Source organism: Ranitomeya variabilis, chromosome 3, assembly GCF_051348905.1.
Source record: "Ranitomeya variabilis isolate aRanVar5 chromosome 3, aRanVar5.hap1, whole genome shotgun sequence".
Lineage (NCBI taxonomy): Eukaryota > Metazoa > Chordata > Amphibia > Anura > Dendrobatidae > Ranitomeya > Ranitomeya variabilis.
The window spans coordinates 752313292-752335177 of NC_135234.1; the positions used below are offsets into that span (position 1 = coordinate 752313292).

The 21886-nt window shown below is 40.2% G+C and overlaps 1 protein-coding gene across 1 annotated transcript in view; it reads right to left on the reverse strand.

Annotated features, from left to right (window-relative positions):
• Window positions 1-14257: 14257 nt before the first annotated feature.
• PRSS23 (serine protease 23) overlaps window positions 14258-21886 on the reverse strand; it is a 55591-nt gene continuing 47962 nt past the window's right edge. The window contains exon 2 of the mRNA XM_077298576.1: window positions 14258-21634. Coding sequence (XP_077154691.1) covers window positions 20492-21619 — 1128 coding nt within the window. The 5' untranslated portion in view covers window positions 21620-21634 and the 3' untranslated portion in view covers window positions 14258-20491. The remainder of the gene's footprint in view (window positions 21635-21886) is intronic.

Below are 21886 nucleotides of genomic sequence, written 5' to 3' on the forward strand. Positions count from 1 at the left end.
CAAATTTGGACGTTACCCCCTATACCATCGTTGGCTCCTCCATCCATTCCAAGGACCAGAGTTTTGGAGGGCCCCAAGTGAATGGAGCAGTGGTTAATCTTGTGCGCACTGCATTCACATGTGGCTCTTCAAAGTTCTGATTTCCTTGATCACTGAGGTTCCCAGCAGTCAGACCCCCGGAGATCAGAAAGTTATCCCCTATCCTATGGATAAGGCATAACTTCCAAGCTTGAGAGAACCCCAGTGCTGATGAGCATAAATAAAGTATTAGGGCTGATGTGGTTTGTGTGCGTTTTTGTCCCTGCCCAGCCCTGATATAACCGTGTAAAACAGATAACTGGCAAATACTCATCTATAGCATAGTGTAGAACGTGTGGGACTGAATGGTTTATTTTGTTCAGTTCTCGAGCTGCGTCTAACTACACATAATAAAGCATAATAAACTGGTTTAATGGAAGGAGTTGGATATAAAAATAGAATCTGAAAAGACATAAAATTACCATGGTAAATTATGTTCCAGAAATTTACTTTAATTAGAGAGAAGAGATTTCTTAAGAGAGAACTGGGCTGTTGAGTGCTTCATTCAACTTTGGCGAGAGCTCTATAAATGAGAATAGAAAAACATTTATCCCGTTGTTTACTATCTCTCAGAGTGGCAGAAATAATAGGAAATATCAAAGTACTCTCATTTAAAGGAAATTGATATAACTACATAAAATTGGATCGAAGCTCAGTGTGGCCGGAACGTATTGTCTACTGCAAACAACATAGACATGAACGATCAATATCAGCTGGAAAGTGAAAAGTTTTGGACGTTGAGTGGGACCAACGGTACCAGCTCCGGGCTTATGTGACCCCCTTGGATAACAGAAAAGTATGAGTTTAATAACATAGAGAAAATCAAAAAGAAAAGCACAGGCGTTACATCGGGTAAGCAGGTCGGGGCACAGGTGTAAAGCTAAGGAGGAAGGTATAGGTGGGTGTATGGGTGGGCACAACACTATTCAAACATTTGTCATAAGGGATGAAGTAGTGCTGAAGATATTCAGATCCCTCTGGATAAGGAGTGCGAAACCTGGTCAGGTATGAACCATAGTAAAAGAGTAGGTAGCCAAGTCTGGTAGCACATGGGGATTCTCTCATCCTTGGGATTATGGTAGCTAAGGCTGGTTAGATAAAAAATGAGTACCGTATATAGAGGTGCTACGCAATGGTGTATCTAGGTGAGGGGCTGGAAGGACATATGTCCGGTTGCAGCCAGCAAGGGGGCATCGCTGGGCCGTCGAATGCAACAGTCCGAGATGTCTCCCAGACGGTGGTGTCCTGCTTCTTTTTGGGAGAGGGATTCACTCGTTCTCTGAGCTGGTTATCAAGCTGAAAACTCAGAGAACATGAAAAAACTCCAATGGTATTTGGACACTCAATCATATTTGCCCCTTTCAGATGCGAGTACAATTAAATCCCTGATCTCCAGCACTTCCAGGGTCAGGGGCGATATCAGTAGCATGATTGGGTGACATGATTACATAATTATGCTGTTGACCTCACTTCCGCGCTGCAAAAGGGGACGGTCGAGGATAAGGTAAGTGCTCCAGTGAAACTGTTTGGAGTTTTATTATGGAGGAGTGAGGGAACAGTATGGTGGGAACTGAGGGGGGAAAATGTGAGGGGATCATATAGTGGGAAAAAATTGTGAGGGGACAATATCAAGGGGAAAACTGTGAGGGGGCAGTGTGAAGGGGAGAAATGTAAGGGGACAACATGGCCATAAAAGTGTGGGGACAGTGCAACAGGGTAGTGTGAGGGGACATTATGGGGGGAAGAAATGTGAGGAGACAGTATATTTCCTGTATGGTCCACAATCTGATAATGAATGGTAACAACAACTTCCTTTATCTCCTTACCATTGTTAAGAGCATATTCGGAGTTGCAGATTCATGCGATACAGTTGTTTATAGGGCTGACCTCATACTGCAATTGATTGCTGTACTAAGTTTGGTTATGTAATCATGAACTAATGATAGTTCTGGAGGTGTATCCCTGTGCTGAAGGTGGATGTTGTATTTCTGTGCTGTTGGTGGTTCTGGTGATGTATTCATGTACTTATGGTAGTTTTGGTGATATATTCATATACTGATGGTGCTTCTGGTGATGTAATTATGCACGGATGATGGCTTTTGGTGATGTATTTTTGCAATATTGATGGTTTTGGTGATGTATTCATGTACAGATGGGAGTTCCGATGAGGTCATGTATTCCTGCGCTTTTAGTGGTTCTGGTGATGTATTTCTGCACTGTTGGTGTTTCTGGTGATTTATTCCTGTACAGATGGGAGTTGCGGTGAGGTCATGTATTCCTGCACTTTTAATGGTTCTGGTAATGTATTCCTGGACTGTTGGTGTTTCTAGTGATTTATTCCTCTACTAATGGTGGTTATGATGCTACATTCCTGTACTGATTCTGCTCCTGGTGATATATTCCTGTGCTGAAGGTGGTTGCCCTGCTGTATTACTGTACTGTGATGTATTCATGTACTGATGGTTCTTCTAGTGATGAAGTCATGTACTGATGATGACTTTGGTTATGTATTTCTGTAATTTTGTTGGTTTTGGTGATGTAATCATGTATAAACAGGGGTTCTGATCATATATTCTTACACTGATGGTGTTTCTTGTGATGTTCTAATGGTGGTTGTGATGCTGTATTCTTGTACAGATTGTGCTTATGGTGATGTTTTACTGTGCTAAAATTGGTTGCAATGTTTTAATTCTGTACTGTTGGTGGTTCTCTTGATGTATCATTGAACTTTTGGGGATTATAATGATATATTCATGTACTGATGGTTCGTCTAATGATGTAGTCATGTAATGAAAATGGCTTTGCTGATGCATTTCTGTAAATTGTCTCTTCAGAGAGGAAGAAGACTTGAACTCTGGTGCCACCTATAGGAAGTAGCAATCCAGAAGTCAATGTTGACCTTTTAACGAGCCTTGTTACATGACTTAGGATAATAGCCCAAACCAGAATCTCAATTTGCCGACACTGTGTTTCGGGGTACTACCCTTCATCAGTTCAATGTGTGAAATCTGGTTTGGCTGTGTGAGAGGCATCTGACCGAGTTCCAAGATGTAATGTTTCTCCTTGCGGAGAGTGATGTGTTAAACATGCCGAGATGAGGAGACTTAAAGCCGCAATGCTCCTCTGGGAAATATGCAATTTGTCTTTTCAGAGAAGAAGAGGACTAGAACTGTAGTACCACCTATAGGAAGTAGCAATCCTAGAAGTCAATGTCGACCCTTTAATGAGCCTTGTTACATGACTTAGGATAAAAGCCAAACCAGAATCTCAATTTGCAGAGACTGTGTTTCGGGGTACTAACCCTCGTCAGTGCAAAGCGTGAGATCTGGTTTGGCTGTGTGAGAGGCGTCTGACTGGGATCCAAGAAGTAACATTTCTCCTTGTGTGGAGTGACATGTTAGGATTGCTACTTCCTATAGGTGGCACTAAAGTTCTGGTGCATTGCAGCTTTAAGTCTCCTCATCCCGGCATGCTTAACATGTCACTCTCCGCAAGGAGAAACATTACTTCTTGGATCCGGATACATTTCTGTTTGTTAGTTCTGGTGATGTATTCATGTACAGACAGGGGTTCTGGTCATGTATTCTTGTACTGATGGTGTTTCTGGCAATGTACTAATGGTGGTTGTGATGCTATATTCCAGTACTGATTGTGCTTCTGGGGGGTTTACTGTTGTCAAATTGGACTAGTAAAACAGGTGTGCAAAAATAAACTTGCAGTTAAATGTGTACATACTCAACCCTCCTCTCAAAAATAACAAAATAAGAAGTGCTAGGTAGGTACTTGGCCAAAAAGTCAGTTTATGTAAAAGGGCACTGTATTGGTGTGGCATGGTTGGATTTAAATTTTGACTAACTGAACAGATATGCAAAAAAAGATATTGTTTGTGACACACACACTTTGTGAGGTAGACAGATTCAGCTAAATGTCTGAATTCTGGAGAATCCTTTCTGGCAATTTTGAAAAACAATAATCCCCCATTCCCCTTTACAACAACAATTACACTTGAAATGCAAAAACTCAATATAGTGACTTGTGACAAGCAAGCACACTGTCTCTGGCACGCTAGTTTTGGATTATTTTTACTGTAAAAATTATTGTGCTGTCTTGCTGCTGCTTTCTAGTGTATTAACAATGAAGAACAAAATGTGTATTTGTATTTCATTATAATGCACATGCAGCAGGAAAATTGTCATGTACGCCATATCATTGATCAGTGGAACGAGTCTGGTTCTGCTTCTGGCTTCTCTCTCCTATCAATTAAATATGTGTATTATTCACTTATCTTCTTCATTGCTGTAGTTGTACAATGAATTACTCTCTGGAGTATGTGCTCAATGTTTTATGGATATCTCTTAATCACTCTAAGTTGTGCAGCACTCTGCAGACAGAATAGGGCACCCAAAACAAATTGTAGTCCCCGGTGACTCTAGTTTGGGTCTTAAAGCTTGAACCTTATAGATTCGAATTTATATACTTTTTCCCTTGATGAACTCACTTTGACTGGTGGATGAAATGAACTAAAGGACACATTCTAGGACAGAACCATACTTGGGGACTCTCCTTGTCAGGATACAAGACCTGCATGGGTCACGGCAGGGTAGTCTTTTTAGCGCATATATCCCTCCCCGGAATTCTTTGTTACAACTTTCGATGGTCTGCTCCAGTATACTGGAGGGGTGAGACCAAGTCATTTTTTACTTATCTGTACTGGTGAACTATTGAGCATTTATTCTCTGTAGTATTGTTTGTTTTTATTCCCCTGTTTTTATATGTAATAAACGTTAGGTTTTAAACACCCTACTGATATATATATCCTTGCTGTTAAAAATAGGCAGCAAAATGCTTTGCCTCATCTTCTGGCCAGGGCAGGAGGCAAAAGATAAAACCGACAGGGCAGCATTGGATCGGAGAAGATTCTTTCTATGAGGTAAAACATTGCTTAAAAACAGGCAGTGAAATGTTTTGCCTCACAAAAAGAATCATTTGCTGTAATGTTTGTTTACTCTGTTGCTTCCCCCACTGCCCGGGAGATGTGGTATGATCAGACGATGTTCCTGTACAGTCACTCACAGCCATTACACAGTACACAGCAGGGGAACATTTATAAGATTATCTCGGCACAGGAACATTTTTTAAAAAACACGTCCAATTGTGAAGACTGATTAAAATGTTGATTAAAGTTAACTTTGTTCTTTTGGGAAAACCCCTTTAAACATTACTCTACCACAATACAACCCCGAGAGGGACCAGGAAGCAGTTGAGAGATAAGGCGAGTTCCACTGGAGAATTCATTTAGTGTTGCTTACCATTGTGACTACAAATGATTTTATTTTCCTGGCTACGTAGGGGCATAAATACCTTATTTTTTTACACCATGATTCCACAACTTTATCATACTCGCCAACTTTTATCACTGGTCATTAGGAAGTTTCAGTTGTGCTCAAAAGTTTACATACCCTGGCAGAATTTTTGTGCTTTCTTGGCTTTCTTTCAGAGAATCAGAGAGTGATAACACGAAAACTTTTTCTCCACTCTTGGTTAGTGGTTGGGTGAAGCCATTTATTGTCAAACTACTGTGTTTTCTCTTTTTAAATCATAATGACAACCCAAAACATCCAAATGACCCTGATCTAATTTTCACATACCCCATTTCTTAATACCGTGTATTGTACCCTCTAACATCAATGACAGCTTGAAGTTTTTGTGGTAGTTGTGGATGAGGTTCATTATTTTCTCAGGTGGTAAAGCTGCCCCCTCTTCTTGGCAAAAAGCCTTCAGTTCCTGTAAATTCCTGGGCTGTCTAACATGATCTGCGTGCTTGAGATCTCCCCAGAGTGGCTCAATTATATTGAGGTCAGGAGACTGAGATGGCCACTCCAGAACCTTAACTTTGTTCTGCTGTAGCCAATGACAGGTCGACTTGGCCTTGTGTTTTGGATCGTTGTCATGTTGGAACGTCCAAGTACGTCCCATGCACAGTTTCTGGGCTAATAAGTGCAAATTTGCCTCCAGTATTTGATGATAACGTGCTGCATCCATCTTTCCTTCAACTTTGACCAAGTTTCCTGTGTCTTTGTAGCTCACACATACCTAAAACATCAGCGATCCACCTCCGTGCTTTACAGTAGGAATGGTGTTCCTTTCATCATAGGCCTTGTTGACCGCTCTCCAAATGTAACGTTTATGGTTATGGCCAAAAAGTTCAATTTTGGACTCATCACTCCAAATTACCTTGTTCCAGAAGTTTTGAGGCTTGTCTCTGTGCTGTTTTGCACATTGTAGGCGAGATACTTTATGACATTTGCGCAGTAATGGCTTTTTCTAGCATCTCAACCATGCAGCCCATTTGTCTTCAAGTGCCATCTTATTGTGCATCTTGAAACAGCCACACCGCTAGCTTCCAGAGAGTCCTGTATTGCAGCTGATGTTATTTGTGGGTTTTTCCTTTGCATCACAAACAATTTTCCTGGCAGTTGTGGATGACATTTTTGTTGGTCTACCTGACCGTGGTTTTGTTTTTACAGAGCCCCTGATTTTCCATTTGTTAATCACAGATTGAACGCTGCTGACTGGCATTATAAATTCCTTGGATATCTTTTTTTATCCCTTTCCTGTTTTATTTAATTCAACTACCTTTTCCCGTAGATCCGTTGACAATTTTTTTGCTTTCCTCATGACTTACAATCCAGAAATGTCAGTGGCTGGATGAAAGATGCAAGAGTCTGTCTGGACCCCAGAAACTCACTCGGCTTTTATGCACACACACTGATTACAAGCAAACAGGTCACAGGTGAGGATGTTACCTTTCGTAGCCAGTCAAACCCATTTGTGTCAACTTCTGTGCATGTTATCAGACCAACATCACCAGGGAATGTGAACTTTTTATCAGGGTCATTTGGATGTTTTGGGTTGTCATTATGATTTAAAAAGAGAAAACACAGTAGTTTGACAATAAATGGCTTCACCCAACCACTAACCATGAGCGGAGAAAAGGGTTTGGTGTTATCATTCATATTCTCTGAAAGAAGGCCAAGAAAACAAAACATTTTGCTGGGGTATGTAAACTTTGGAGCACAACTGTATCTTTGGATAGGGTTTGAAAGGCGATGCTGTAGACTCATGTCAACTTATGGCAGAACAAGAATACAGGAAATCTGAAAGCGCCGGTAGCCAGGAAGTTTTTCTGGTAGTCAAAAGATTTAACCAAGATAAAAACATAATAAGCAAATACCCCGCAGTAAATAAATCAACAGCAATAGTGCATGACAATATTATAGGATATTTAGTTAACATAATTTTGATTAAAAAAAAGGAAAAGCCATTCCACCGCGTCACGGTGACTCTAATCGGGTTGGTCCTAACTTCTAAGGCCTTAAAGAATAATGAATGACCCCATCTTGTCCAGACCTAAACCCTACTGAGAACTTGTGGTCCTTCTTAAATGGGAGACTTACTGTGGAGAACAGCCCCCTCTGTGATCGGTGTCTGGGGCTCTGGTTGGTGCGGCCCAAAAAGTTGATCTGTTGGTCGTCAACAGATTAAGAAACTGGCAGATTCCATGGATGAAGCTTATGGCTGTTATTGAGAAGACTGGAAGCAATGTTGCCATGTTGGTCAGTAAGATTTTTTTTTTCATGTTTGGAATGTGTTTTTGTGCATTTTGAGCTGTCTGAGTCTTATTCTCACTATAACAGATGAAAATAATTGAGTTACATTTTTCATTTAGTTGCCCAATAAGACAAAACCGCACTTTTATTTTATTATTCAGGTTTCAGGTTTATTAACCTTTTGGATGGAACGACAGCTCTGTAGTTTTCAATAATAGAATTAAGTATCAAAAATACAAATTGCCTAATAATTCTGCCCACAGAGTATTTTAGTTCCACGCATACAACTGCCATTATCTTTTGCAAAGTTACGTACAAAATAACTGGTTTTCTTAAAGCAGTTGTATTTTTTTTTTTTTTTTACCAAACAGCCATGTTCTGCTTCTCTCTCTTTTTACATAACAGGAAAGCAATGTCTGTCCTCATCCACAATAGTCCAGGACAATGGTTGTTTCGGAGCTGCTGCCTAGGACAAAATGAGTACATGTGACTTCTGGCATTTTGTGACTTAGCAATTCTTTACTCCTTCAGGCCGATATTTTCTTCTCACTCCCCCTTCTGAGTACAACTTTTGTCATATTACAGAGAACTGAACATTGTGTGATAAGAGCAAGGTCATCAGGAATGGAAGCTTTCCCAGTTTTCGCAAACACCAAAAAACATTGCCCTTGTCCCGCTCACAACGTTCTGTCATGATGTAAATACGAATTTATGCAAAATGTCAGATTTTATTTGGACTTACCTTAATTACTTAATATACGTTTGCTGCATTCGCTATTCTGCTGGTGCAGTCACTGTGTACATACATTACATTACTGATCCTGAGTTACATCCTGTATTATACTCCAGAGCTGCACTCACTATTCTGCTGGTGCAGTCACTGTGTACATACATTACATTACTGATTCTGAGTTACATCCTGTGTTATACTCCAGAGCTGCACTCACTATTCTGCTGGTGCAGTCACTGTGTACATACATTACATTACTGATTCTGAGTTACATCCTGTGTTATACTCCAGAGCTGCACTCACTATTCTGCTGGCAACTCTACAAGATAAATAATAGATAGCTTAAATAATAGATAGATAGATAGATAGATAGATGATAGATAGATAGATAGATAGATAGATAGATAGATAGATAGATAGATAGATAGATAGATAGATAGAGTGGGTACAGAAAGGTTTCAGACCCCTTTAAATTTTTCACTCCTTTTTGAATGTACTAAATTGCTAATGTAAGAAAGTTCATTTTTCCTCATTAATGTACACTCTGCACCCCATCTTGTCTGAAAAAAAAAACAAATGTAGAAATTTTTGCAAATTTAATAAAAAAGAAAAACTGAAATATCACATGGTCATAAGTCTTCAGACCCTTTGCTCAGACGCTCATATTTAAGTCCCTTGCTGTCCATTTCCTTGTGATCGCCCTTGAGATGGTTCTACTCCTTCATTGGAGGCCAGCTGTGTGTAATTAAACTGATAGGACTTGCTTTGGAAAGGCGCACACCTGTCTATATAAGACCTCACAGCTCACGTCAGACCAAATGAGAGTCATGAGGTCAAAGAAACTGGTCAAGGAGCTCAGAGACAGAATTGTGGCAAGGCACAGATCTGCCCAAGGATACAAAAGAATTTATGCAGTACTCAAGGTTCCTAAGAGCACAGTGGTCTCCATAATCCTTAGGGTATGTGAACACACTGCGAATTTTACTGCGCATCCGCAGCGTTTCCGCAGCTGCGGATCCGCAGCAGTTTCCCATGAGTTTACAGTACAATGCAAACCTATGGGAAACAGAAAACGCTGTGCCCATGCTGCGGAAAAAAAAGTGCGGAAATGCAGCGGTTTAGATTCCGCAGCATGTCACTTCTTTCTGTGGATTCCGCAGCGGCTTTACACCTGCTCCAATAGAAAACCGCAGGTGTAAAACCGCAGTGAAATCCGCGGTAAATCCGCGATAAATCTGCAGCAAAAACGCAGCATTTTTGCCCTACAGATTTATCAGTTCCACTGCAGAAAAATCCGCAGAGGACCATTATACGTGTGCACATAGCCTGTAATGGAAGAAGTTTGGGAACACCAGAAGTCTTCCTAGACCTGGCCATCCAGCCAAACTGAGCAATCATGGGAGAAGAGCCTTGATGAGAGAGGCAAAGAAGAACCCCAAAATCACTGTGGCTGAGCTCCAGAGATGCAGTAGGGAGATGGGAGAAAGTTCCACAAAGTCAACTATCACTGCAGCCTCCACCAGTCAGTCCTTTATGGCCGAGTGGCCCGACAGAAGCCTCTCCTCAGTGCAAGTAAAGTAAGCTGCGGAGACACCATCACGTGTTTCTCAATGCAAGCAATGAATAGCCAGGCCGTTCTCCGTGGTAAGTTCCAGCTTACTTTACATGCGTTTGCATATTTCCCATAAGGGATGGGGCCAGTTTCCTACTCCACACTGATGAGGGGCAAAAACCCCGAAACAGCTGTTTGTGGATGGATACCATGCTTGGCATAGGTGGTCTTCCTTTATTGGATATTCTCCTTTATTGGATGCTGCCCTTCCCGTGATTGTTCCTTCCCGGAGAAAGGCCTGGCTATTCATTGCTTGCATTGAGAAACACGTGATGGTGTCTCCGCAGCTTACTTTACATGCGTTTGCATATTTCCCATAAGGGATGGGGGCAGTGTTCTGGATCACTGCGTTGAGAAACACGTGATGGTGTCTCCGCAGTGTTGGATGTTTTGGTCTCCCCGAGGTCATTCATCTGTTCCTTCATCTCCTCAGTGCAAGACATATGAAAGCCTGCATATACAGTAGTTTGCTAAAAAACACATGAAGGACTCCCAGACTATGAGAAATAAGATTCTCTGGTCTGATGAGATGAAGATAGAACTTTTTTGGTGATAATTCTAAGCAGTATGTGTGGAGAAAACCAGGCACTGCTCATCACCTACCCAATACAATCCCAACAGTGAAGCATGGTGGAGGCAGCATCATGCTATGGGGGTGTTTTTCAGCTGCAGGGACAGGACGACTGGTTGTCATTGAAGGAAATATGAATGCGGCCAAGTACAGAGATGTCCTGGATGAAAGCCTCTTCCAGAGTGCTCTGGACCTCAGACTTGGCCGAAGGTTCACCTTCCAACAAGACAATGACCCTAAGCACACAGCTAAAATAACAAAGGAGTGGCTTCAGAACAACTCTGTGACCATTCTTGACCGGCTCAGCCAGAGCCCTGACCTAAACCCAATGGAGCATCTCTGGAGAGACCTGAAAATGGCGTCCACCAACGTTCACCATCCAACCTGACGGAACTGGAGAGGATCTGCAAGGAAGAATGCCGAGGATCCCCAGATCCAGGGGTGAAAAACTTGTTGCATCATTCCCAAGAAGACTCATGGCTGTACTAGCTCAAAAGGGGCTTCTACTCAATACTGAGCAAAGAGTCTGAAGACTTATGGCCATGTGATATTTGCTTTTCCTTTTTAATAAATGTGCAAAAATTTCTACATTTCTGTTTTTTTCAGTCAAGATGGGGTGCAGAGTGTACTTTAATGAGAAAAAAATGAACTTTTTTGAATTTACCAAATGGCTGCAATGAAACAAAGAGTTAAAAATTTAAAGGTTTCTGAATACTTTCCTTACCCACTGTAGATAGATCTTAGTATCACTATTTTATTGCCCGTTTTACCCTTTGCATATTAAATGATGATTCCATCTTCCAGTGATGAAAAGCTTTGATAATCCCCTACAAATAAGCAGCCTGGTTCTGTCTCCATCTCTGCTGGACTTCCTCTCATTGTTCCAGTTTCTTTTGACAAAAGTGCCTTGCAAACAATCAAATTTGGGCAGGAGGTATAACAAGGGCAGATTAGGTGAAGAATTGAGTAGGAATCCCAGGCATGCAGCCTACTTCATGGGGTGATGACAGAAGGAGCAGAAGCACAGACCTATTGACAGTGAGCAGAGGCTGTGACCACTCCAAGACCGAGACACATTCCAAGAATTCTGATCTCCCGTGTGGAACTGTCATATTATAAATAACTGTTATTTTCTTTTGTAAATTAATTTGGAAACTTTTATTTTAACGAAAATAGACATCTGAAATCTCATCAATATCTATAAATATATGCGTGGTCAATACAAAGGTCGGGAACATGACTCATTCCTTTCAAAGACCATACAAAGGACCACGGGGCATTCATCGGTGGAAGAAAGGTGATTCCAGCAGCTAAATTGGAAAGGGTTCTTTACAGGTAGAGGTAATAACTGAAAATACTATGACTGTGCTTACTAAAAGGGCTGGATACATTACTAACAATCAATGGCATTGTGGGTTAGAAATAATCTAACTAAAGAGAATGTAGAGCTGGTGAAGAAATGTGGAATTCAATGGACCTGTGTTTGTTTCAAACTATGTAAAAAGGACGACAAATTGCATCTTATTCAGCAAAGTGAGACCTCTCTTCTTCAATATTTATGGTATTTCTTATGCATTTGGATGGATTACCCTTTTAAGGATCAGCGCTCTTGAAAAACTAATTCCCCTTCCCCTTTGGGAGGTCAGTGGGCACAATTAGCGTTTAGAAAGTGACATGTGGCTCTCAGGAACTTTCACATGCTTCCCTCGCTGTTGACAGCTGGCGGAACAAAAGATATCAGTAATGTTATAGAACTAAACTCTGTGGTTTTAATTTCAGGGTATAATGTGGGGCCCTGTGGCATCCCACACCCAGACATGAGGCCCAGGTGCTAATGCCAGGAGAGCTGGCAACAAAAAGATGCTCATCATACTTGCCATCCCTACTGGACTCCCGGCAATCACTTAACAGCAGCTGAGTTTAGGCCTTTAAACAATTCTCTTTTCCTTCGTTCTTTCCCTTCCATCTCTTCCTTCATTCTTTTCCTTCCACATCTTCTCTTCCCTTCTCTTCCTTTAATTCTCTTCCCTTGATTCCTGCCATTCTTTCATTTCCTTCTCTTCCTTCCTTCCTTAGTTCTCTTCCTTCCTTGCCTTCTCTTCCTTCCCTGCCTTCTCTTATTTCCTTTCCTTCTATTACTTTCTTCATTCCTTCTCTTCCTTCCTTCCTTCCTTCCCTACCTTCTCTTTTTTCCTTTCATTATCTTCCTTCCTTCCTTATCTTCCTTCCTTTCCTGCCTTCTCATCTTTCCTTTCATTGTCTTCCTTCCTTCCTCCGTTCCTTACTTCTCTTCCTTCCCTTTCTTCTCTTCTTTCCTTCTATTCCTTCCTTCTCTTCTTTCCTTTCCTTCTATTCCATCCTTCTTTCCTTCTCTTCCTTCCTTCCTTCCCTACCTTCTCTTCTTTCCTTTCATTGTCTTCCTTCCTTCCTTCTCTTCCTTCTCTCCTTCTCTTATTTCCTTTCCTTCTATTCTTTCTTTCCTTCCTTCCCTGCCTTCTCTTCTTTCCTTTCATTGTCTTCCTTCCTTCCTTCCTTCCTCCGTTTCTTACTTCTCTTCCTTCCTTCCCTTCCTTCTCTTCTTTCCTTTCCTTCTATTCCTTCCTTCTTTCCTTCTTTTCGTTCCTTTCCTTCTATTCCTTCCTTCTTTCTTTCTCTTCCTTCCTTCCCTTCCTTCTCTTCTTTCCTTTCCTTCTACTCCTTCCTTCTTTCCTTCTCTTCTTTCCTTTCCTTCTATTCCTTCCTTCTTTCCTTCTCTTCTTTCCTTTCCTTCTATTCGTTCCTTCTTTTCCTTCCTTCCCTGCCTTCTCTTCTTTCCTTTCATTGTCTTCCTTCCTTACTTACTTTACTTCCTTCCTTCCCTGCCTTCTCTTCTTTCCTTTCCTCCTCTTCCTTCCTTCTTTCCTTCCCTTCCTTCCTCTATAATGGGACATCTTTGACTTTTGTTTCCGAGAGACGGATCTATGCCTGTCATTGCATTCATTGTTCAGGTCAGAATTCATTAGTGATATGATTCATTTTTAATAATGTGTTACTTAAAGTGGTTTTTCACAGTTGCCCTCCCATGGGTGATCATGTAGTCACAGCTAATCTGTGTCTATGACATTTTTGACATGTATTATGAGAAAAGATTAAAGGTTTATTTATATCTCTGCATTTTATTATTAAATTACAAAAAAATAATTTCTGTAATCTGTTTTGAGACAACATTTTTAACCATTTTGTTCCTACAGATTGGAAAAATTATAAAGACATTGCAAGCTGCTTAATACTGTTCAGCGTCAATCCTGATAAGTCTCCAGTCACTCCTCTAATCTAAGCACAAATCTCATGTGATTAGAATTGGGCTTACATTTGTGATTAAAAGAAGGCTGGAAGGACTGGAGGAGACTGAACCGACAGGGTGCCCAGCTATCGGGAATGACATTGAACAGCATCGAGCAGCTTGCAATGTATTGTATTACATGCAGACTGAAGAAGCAAAATGGCTAACACATTGTAACCACAACCTATTACAGAATTGTTTTTTTTCCATATCATACGTGCAATTTAAGAAAAAAAATATGTAAAAGTCCATAACCTTTGTTACATAGTTACTCAGATATTTTAGTTCATATTTTTGCCATAAATTTACATTAAAAAAAAAGACCTCTTGCACAAAAAATTTATTTTTTTAATCAGATTTTTTTTCCCACTGGCTTACATTCAAAAAGTGAAACCTTTATATTAAGTGTTACATCCAAGCAATGATCCTTACAATTATTTACATTAAAAAAAATCACATTTGTACATAACTTTTGAGAACTTTTTCTCCAGGACAAAGATGAACATAGAATAATCAAGACACAATAACATAACATAGTTCAGCAACGGTGTTACACAATATGATGGAAATGCCATCAATGCTGCCCAATGCCATGAAATTTACAAAAAAGAAAATAAATATAAAAGCACCATAAACCCAAGAGGTTTAACCAGGAGGATTATATAATACATCATGCTGCTTATTAAATAATATTAGTGGTTACACCAAACTCTTTTTGCCAAAGTAAAAAAAAAAGGTCCCAAACAAATATAGGTCCTTAAACCTTTGCACCAAGTGTATTAATTAATTTATTTAATTTTGCCCCAGGTGCATCTTACAAATAGAGTTAAAAAAGAACCTTTGTAAATAATCTGTGTGTCTCCATAGCAACAGACTACAAACAATATCTGTGTAGTCTGATGCCACAATCATCTGCCGCCTTTTATAGGTAATCTACCCAGCGTATGTAGGAATGGAGTATAAAACCACAGACAGACTTAGTTAATAGTTTTTAACCATGGAGACGTATGGGCCACCATTGAAGCTGTATAAACAAAACGGTAGGACAGTTTGAATGATGAGCACTTCCAAAGTTGCATTTTTGAAATGGAAAATCTGTCTGACAACCTATGAAGCGTCCATTACAATGACTACCGTGGTTGTCACTCAGTTTTCCCAAACTCCAGAATGGAGAATATGCCTCATTTTGTAGTGACAAGGTGCAGTGACAGTGAAGGCTTGGCAGATCTACCACCTAGATAAAAGCTCATTATCTTATTATAGACAACACCTATCAAAATGGGCCATAAGGGCGTTCAAGTGATTGCCCCAGGTCTAGCTCCTGCCTACTCTGGAAAAATGAATGCCGCTAAGCCAGGTATTTCCCCTACAGCCATCACAGTTCGAGTCTATCAGGACACAAGCCACTCATATAGAGCAGATATCACTTCTGGATCAGCACATAGGGGGTCCCAAACAGGGGACACCCCACTATAATATTTATATGCCTTCATGAGATTCTGATCATGGACCAAATGGACGGTCCACCCATGATTACCATCGTCCCACTAAACACTACTATTTTGCTTATTTCGTTCATAAACCCAAAAATGTTTCTGGTGGAAACCATCTGTAAGAGGCCCTTTAATATGTAAGAGGCCCTTGAATATGTAAGAGGCCCTTGAATATGTAAAATATGAATTCATAGTATAGATGGGTTTGGGTGGTTTTCAGTCTCTTTTGCTAGAAACCAAAATACAGAGGGAAATTTTCATGAATTAATGTGTTTGTTTATCCCCTTAATGACCGCCAATATGTCTTTTAACTGACCTGAGATATAAGAGGATAGCCTCCCTATACAGGTGACAATCCCGCAGCTGTCGGCTGTCCACTATAGCTGACATCTTGCTGCATCAGCCACGATCAGTGTTTGCACCATCCAAATCTGTTTAACCTCTTAGATGCCGCTTTGAATAGTGACTACATCATTATAAATGGTTAACAGACTGTGGGGGCTTCCTCCTAATTCCAATTGGTGCCCTCAGATCATGATTTTGTGCTCCTGATGTTTGCGATTGGCAATTCATGACCAAATTCTGGCCTAAGTGTCTGCTGGCTGTTGTAACCTGTTCAGATAGTAGAGGCATTTAGGTGGTAAAAATGCACATTTTCATTTCTGTCATGTCTCTTTGCATTAATTCCTGAAAAGCAACTGAAGGGTTAAAGGGAACCTGTCACCCTGTTTTTTTCAATATGAGCTAAAAATAGCTTTAAATAGGGCCTGAGCTGTGCTTTATAACTGTCTTTATTGTCCCCTGATTCCCCACCTTTGCTGCCAAAATACCTTAGTAAAGTCGCCGTTTTCGCCTGTCAATCACGGCTGTCTGGTCAAATGGGCGTTGTGAATTCGCTGTTTCTCCCCCACCTCTTGCTTTTCCCTAAGTAATTTCTTCCCGGCGATTGCGTAGTGTTTCGCGCCTGCGCAGTTAAGAAAATCTACAAAACTTACGCAAGAAGTTCTGGATGGGGAAATTTTACCGGCATCCAGGACAACACCATTTGCATAGTCAGACTTCCAGGGCACACAGGTTACAGAGAAGAGCCGCGCATGCGCAGAGATGAGCTGTATGCTATGCCCACAGTTGGGCAATGCATAATACGCAGGCGCAACATTAGACTTAACTGCGCAGGCGCGAAACACTACGCAAACGCCGGGAAGAAATTACTTAGGGAAAAGCAAGAGGTGGGGGAGAAACAGCGAATTCACAACGCCCATTTGACCAGACCGCCGTGATTGACAGGCGAAAACGGCGACTTTACTAAGGTATTTTGGCAGCAAAGGTGGCGAATCAGGGGACAATAAAGACACAGTTATAAAGCACAGCTCAGGCCCTATTTAAAGCTATTTTTAGCTCATATTTAAAAAACGGGGTGACAGGTTCCCTTTAATAAACTGCCTGACAGCAGTTTTCAATATGTCAGGGGGTGCTGTTTTTAAATGGTATCACTTTTGGGGGTTTCCAAATATATGGGACCCCTAAAGGCACTTTAAACCTGGCTAAGTCCCTAAAAAAATAAATTTTGTAAAATTTCCTTCAAAAAAATGAAAAATTACTGCTACATTTTTGAACCTCCTAAAATGCTAACAAAATAAAATAACATTTTACAAATGGTGCTGATGTAAAGCAGACATATGGGAAATGTTATTTATTAATGTTTTTCTGTGGTATGACTATCTGGATTAAAGGCATAATCATTCAAATTTTGAAAATTGTTAATTTTTTAACATTTTTCTCAAATTTCTGATATTTTTTTTATAAACACAAAACACATCGATCTAAATTTACCATTTTCATAAAGTATAATGTGTCACGAAGAAACAATATCAAATTCACTGTTGAAGCGTTCCAGAGTTATTACCACATAAAGTGACACTGGTCAGATTTAAAAAATTTGGCTCCGTCACTAAGGGGTTAAACAGGCTTTAAGGGGTTGTGGAATGGAGGTCACCTTTAAAAATATGCATGTACATACTTTACACAGTAACAAAGTTCATAATATGTAACAGAGAAAGAAATTCAGGAGGGTGAATTTACTGTATGCAACAATGGCTGAAATATGTAGAACACATTTGAACATTTTGGTGAAAGAGCACTGTGCATTTTACTGGACCTACTAGCAAGTAATCACTTTCCCTGCACTGCCCCCGCAGGGAAAGTGAAGTATTACATCATCCTTAAAGAAATCAGTAGGCTGTCAGTAAAGTGCAATGTTCCTCCATAGTGAATAGTCATTTCTACTTTGGCTGATCTGATTTAGAAATATCTCTGAATTACTTAATGGTGTATTTGTAACCACAGCTAATCAGTTTTGAAAACATTGACTAAGATTGAAAGTCATCATGAGTAAAGATGGATGTCTCACTGATGGGAGCCCTCCAATAATAAGGGCAAGACTAGAAGACATTTAGAACACTAGTAGTTCATATGATGTCCAGACATATTACTCGAAGAAAGGATCACCAAGCTACGACTTGCCTACTTTAGACCCATCATACGAATAGAGCAATCACTGGGGAAGGATGTCATGGACGGAAGAACAGAAGGAACAAGGAAAAGATGAAGACCAGCAATCTGATGGCTTGATACTATCAAGATGGCGGGGGAGAAGATCCTGGTGGATCTATCTATGCTTGCACAAGATCGATCCTCCTAGAGATCGTTCATCCATCAGGTCGCCATGGCTGTAGATCGAGCCATAGGCCGTTAAACAAAAAAATAAAAAGGAGGACATGTGAAGTGATATTGAGTTGAGAAATGCGTTGGAGGAGGTGTCAAGTTCTAGCTAGTTGATAGCCAAAGTTTGAAAGATTGGCCTCTTGATTTTGTAACGAAACACCCGTACATTAGTATCTGATCTCGTATGTAAATCCTGCCCTTTGTTCAAAATCGGTCAAGCAGTTGTGTCCATGCTAGGGGCCATTCTACAAGTCCAAACCAGAACTAATCCGTGATGGACCTAAGGTAATATTTACTGACGACCGCCTGTCTCGTCCGGCCAGAGAAAAATGTCTGGAATTTTAATGTGACAATACAAAGTGCCCGATGTTTCTCCTGACCTGTTCATACAGCGAGAGGTCACAGTTCATTCTATGTAATTCCATCTTAAATGCAAAAATTTCTGACTTTTCTTTAAATTCATTACTCATAAAATGAAAAATTTGATTTTCTTAGTATTGATCGCTCATACTAGAATTTTCTAATATCTAGGTAATATCTATCAGAGGAAAATACACTCAAATGCAACCTTAGTTGACGATTATTTACTTGTACTGCAAAGGACAATTTAAAAAAAAAAGATTTTTCAAAAATTTTGTTGATTCTATTTCTTTCTTTACAAAACATGCTTAATTTTTGCCATTAATTTCAATGCAATGAATATAACGTGTGCGTCAGTCATCCACAGGAGGCAATAGTATGCCAACTACACTACATCTTATGTTAGATATAAAAAAAGTTCACTCATTTTTCTTTTTTTTTTGCATCAAAATAAGTTGTGTACGAAGAGGAAATTTGTGATCATTTTTTGTGGTGTTGAAGAATTTAAAATGTTTATATTCTATGACTTGCAGTACCTTTTACAACCACTAGTAGGTGAAGTAGCACCATTGTATTCCAACTATGAAATCCCTGAACTTTGTAGTTTGTGGATTACACTAGGGCTGGATTTGAACGTACTTTACTTAAAAGGGTTATTCAGAACTATTTAATATTTTAGCTACAGGACTAAGGACTTACAGGCAGATAGTTGTTATCTACCTGTCTTATGTGTCCGGCGCCGATCTCTGCCTAACTGCAGGGTGTGGGGTGCTAGCTGTCAATCAACATGACATTGGCAGCCACGCCCAGTCAACAGCTAAACCGGAAGATGAAGAGTTACTCTCTTGTCGTGAAAAAGTTCAATCGCTTGCTGGAGCTCTTAGGCGGCACCAAGTACAGCAACTACCTGCCTGTTAGTATTTTGGCTCATAGAATAAAAAAATAGTCCTGGACACCACCCATTAAGATCTGAACTACCTGCCTTTTCTGCTGTGTGACGATCTCTCCCATCACGTACCGCTCCTGCTGTCGATTTTCCGTTCCTTCTCTTCTGCTCTCTATAAAAAGTTATAGAAAGTCCAGGGAGATTCACCTAGACAAAGTTTTGTCAATTCCATTACTTTCTTGTGTCGAGAATATTGGAAAGAAGTAATAGAATCCTGTCCAATTAAAATTTTGGCAGAAAAAGTGTCAAAACATTGAAATTCAAAATTTCCTTCTTACTCCAGCAAAATAATTGTTCGTGAATCCTTTCTCTGTTTTTTTTTTTTTTACAGACAAGGGTTGATAAATTTTAATTTTTGTTCCGGCTGTGAATTTTTTTTTTGAAATGCATTCGAAAGCTTCTTTCCAAAGTGCTGAAGAGAATTTTCATTCCCTTTCACAAATCCTGAAAACGTTAAGATAGAAAAAAATAAAAAATAAAAGTATATGAAATTCTGCTAGCTCAATGAAGAGCGACATCCTAATAATACTTTTCAGCTCCCATCTGTACATTCTGTACATCCTGAGATTAAAAGCTACTTAAAGGGCAAAAATGGATATAATAAAAAAAAAACATAAAGGCTTATGTACAACAGTTATTAAAATTTCAGTAGGAAAATAGCAATTTATAAAAGAAAGACACAGTTATAGTCCTATAAAGAAGTCGGGAAAAGTGCATATTATATGTTACGGAGCGATAGGCAACTGTCGAAAAACATTACGACTCTCATTCAGCCCTGAATAAAAGCCTACAAACAATATATGTCTTTACTTGACAGTCTTCGTTAGCTTGGCTGATGCTTCGAAGAAAGAAGCAAAAGGCAAAAAAATTCCATTTGTCAATACACAACTGATTAGTACGGTGACAGAAGCTGAAGTCCAAATGTTGGTCGGACTCTTACATCTCCATGGACGAGGGTGGAAAGAAGAAAAAGTAGCATTGGCTGAACAATACATTCAACATTGACCCAATTTTTGGGAAAATGGTTTTGGTTAGTAGAACCACATTATCCGTCCCTGCAATCAATATAATTTCCTTTAATCCAAAAGCAGATTTGCGCATATTTAAGAGGAGTTATACGAACCGCGACATTAAAATCCTGTTTGTCACCGTTTTTGTCCACCCACTGGTGTCCGGAGAAAATTCCAATAACTTTACGTTCCCATCTTTGTTTGTCACGTTTCCACATCCTGACATAAACTCCCGAACCGCTGGCTCCGGGTTGGGCATCACATTGCTGGTAAAGTAGGTCGTAGGTTTCCTCTTTGACATCACAAAATCGATATACCAAGTTCCCAGGTCTATCGTTGTCAAAGCCGGAGAAGTGGATTCTTCCACCAGGCAACTGTCGGCCAGTTGGACTCACGCCGATCATCATGAATTTTCTCTTGTGGGGTTTTTTGAGTTCTAATAAGGCATAGTCGTAATCCATGCCAATGTCATTGGTGTTGCCTTTAATCCATCCTTTAGGAACGTGGGTCCTTTTCACCCGAATCCATTGGAATTTCATTTTTTCGCTAGATCCAGAATTTGTTTGGTTGAGACCTTTACCGCCTTCTTTGAATTTAGGCTTTAAGAATCCAACTCTAAGCTTTTGAGCTCCTTTGACATAACTCTTGCCATCGTGAATGCAGTGGGCAGCTGTAAGGACATGTTTCTCTGCCACCAACGTGCCAGTGCAACCAGTGGACAACTTTACGGAAGTTGAGAAAGGATAATTAAGTAAGAAGTTTTTCCCGTATATACTAAACCTACTGTCATATCCATAGATTTGTCTTTTACGACGGGACTTCCCATGGCTTTTTTCAGTGTCTTCCCTGTTGGCAAAAACATAAATCCCTACTTCAGTCAAAGTGCGGCTCCCGTTGGAATACAAGGTTTCATAAGCCATGTTGTCCTTCAGCTCATCTAAAGTAGGCATCGGGATATGCTTGTGACATTCTGACCCACACGAGCCTGGAACATCCAGCCTGGGCTCTGCATCAAAGTGAGGTTTCTCCAGGCCAGTGGTCATCTGAGGAAGAACCACTGGAACTTTATATGTTGGCCAAGTTGGTTTAGAAATAGAGCTGTGGGAACTGACCCAGGAGATCAGGAACAGGAGGAGACACGCTGCAGAAACTTTTCCTGCCATGATTAGGTCTTCAATCTACAAGTAAGAAAAGTAAATGATTAATTATTCTGAATTATTTGTGTTTACTAGGTAAAGATACAATACATAGAATGGATACCGGATTAATCTTTTCTAAACTCATTGCTAGGAGAATGTGGAATTGCAGACAACACCCATCAAAGTGAATAGGATTCAGCTGCAATGCTAGAAAAATTGTGGACAAAGCATGGATATTTTTCCGATCATATGCGTCCCTCTAACGCATGCGTATTGCTGTGGTATTCTGGG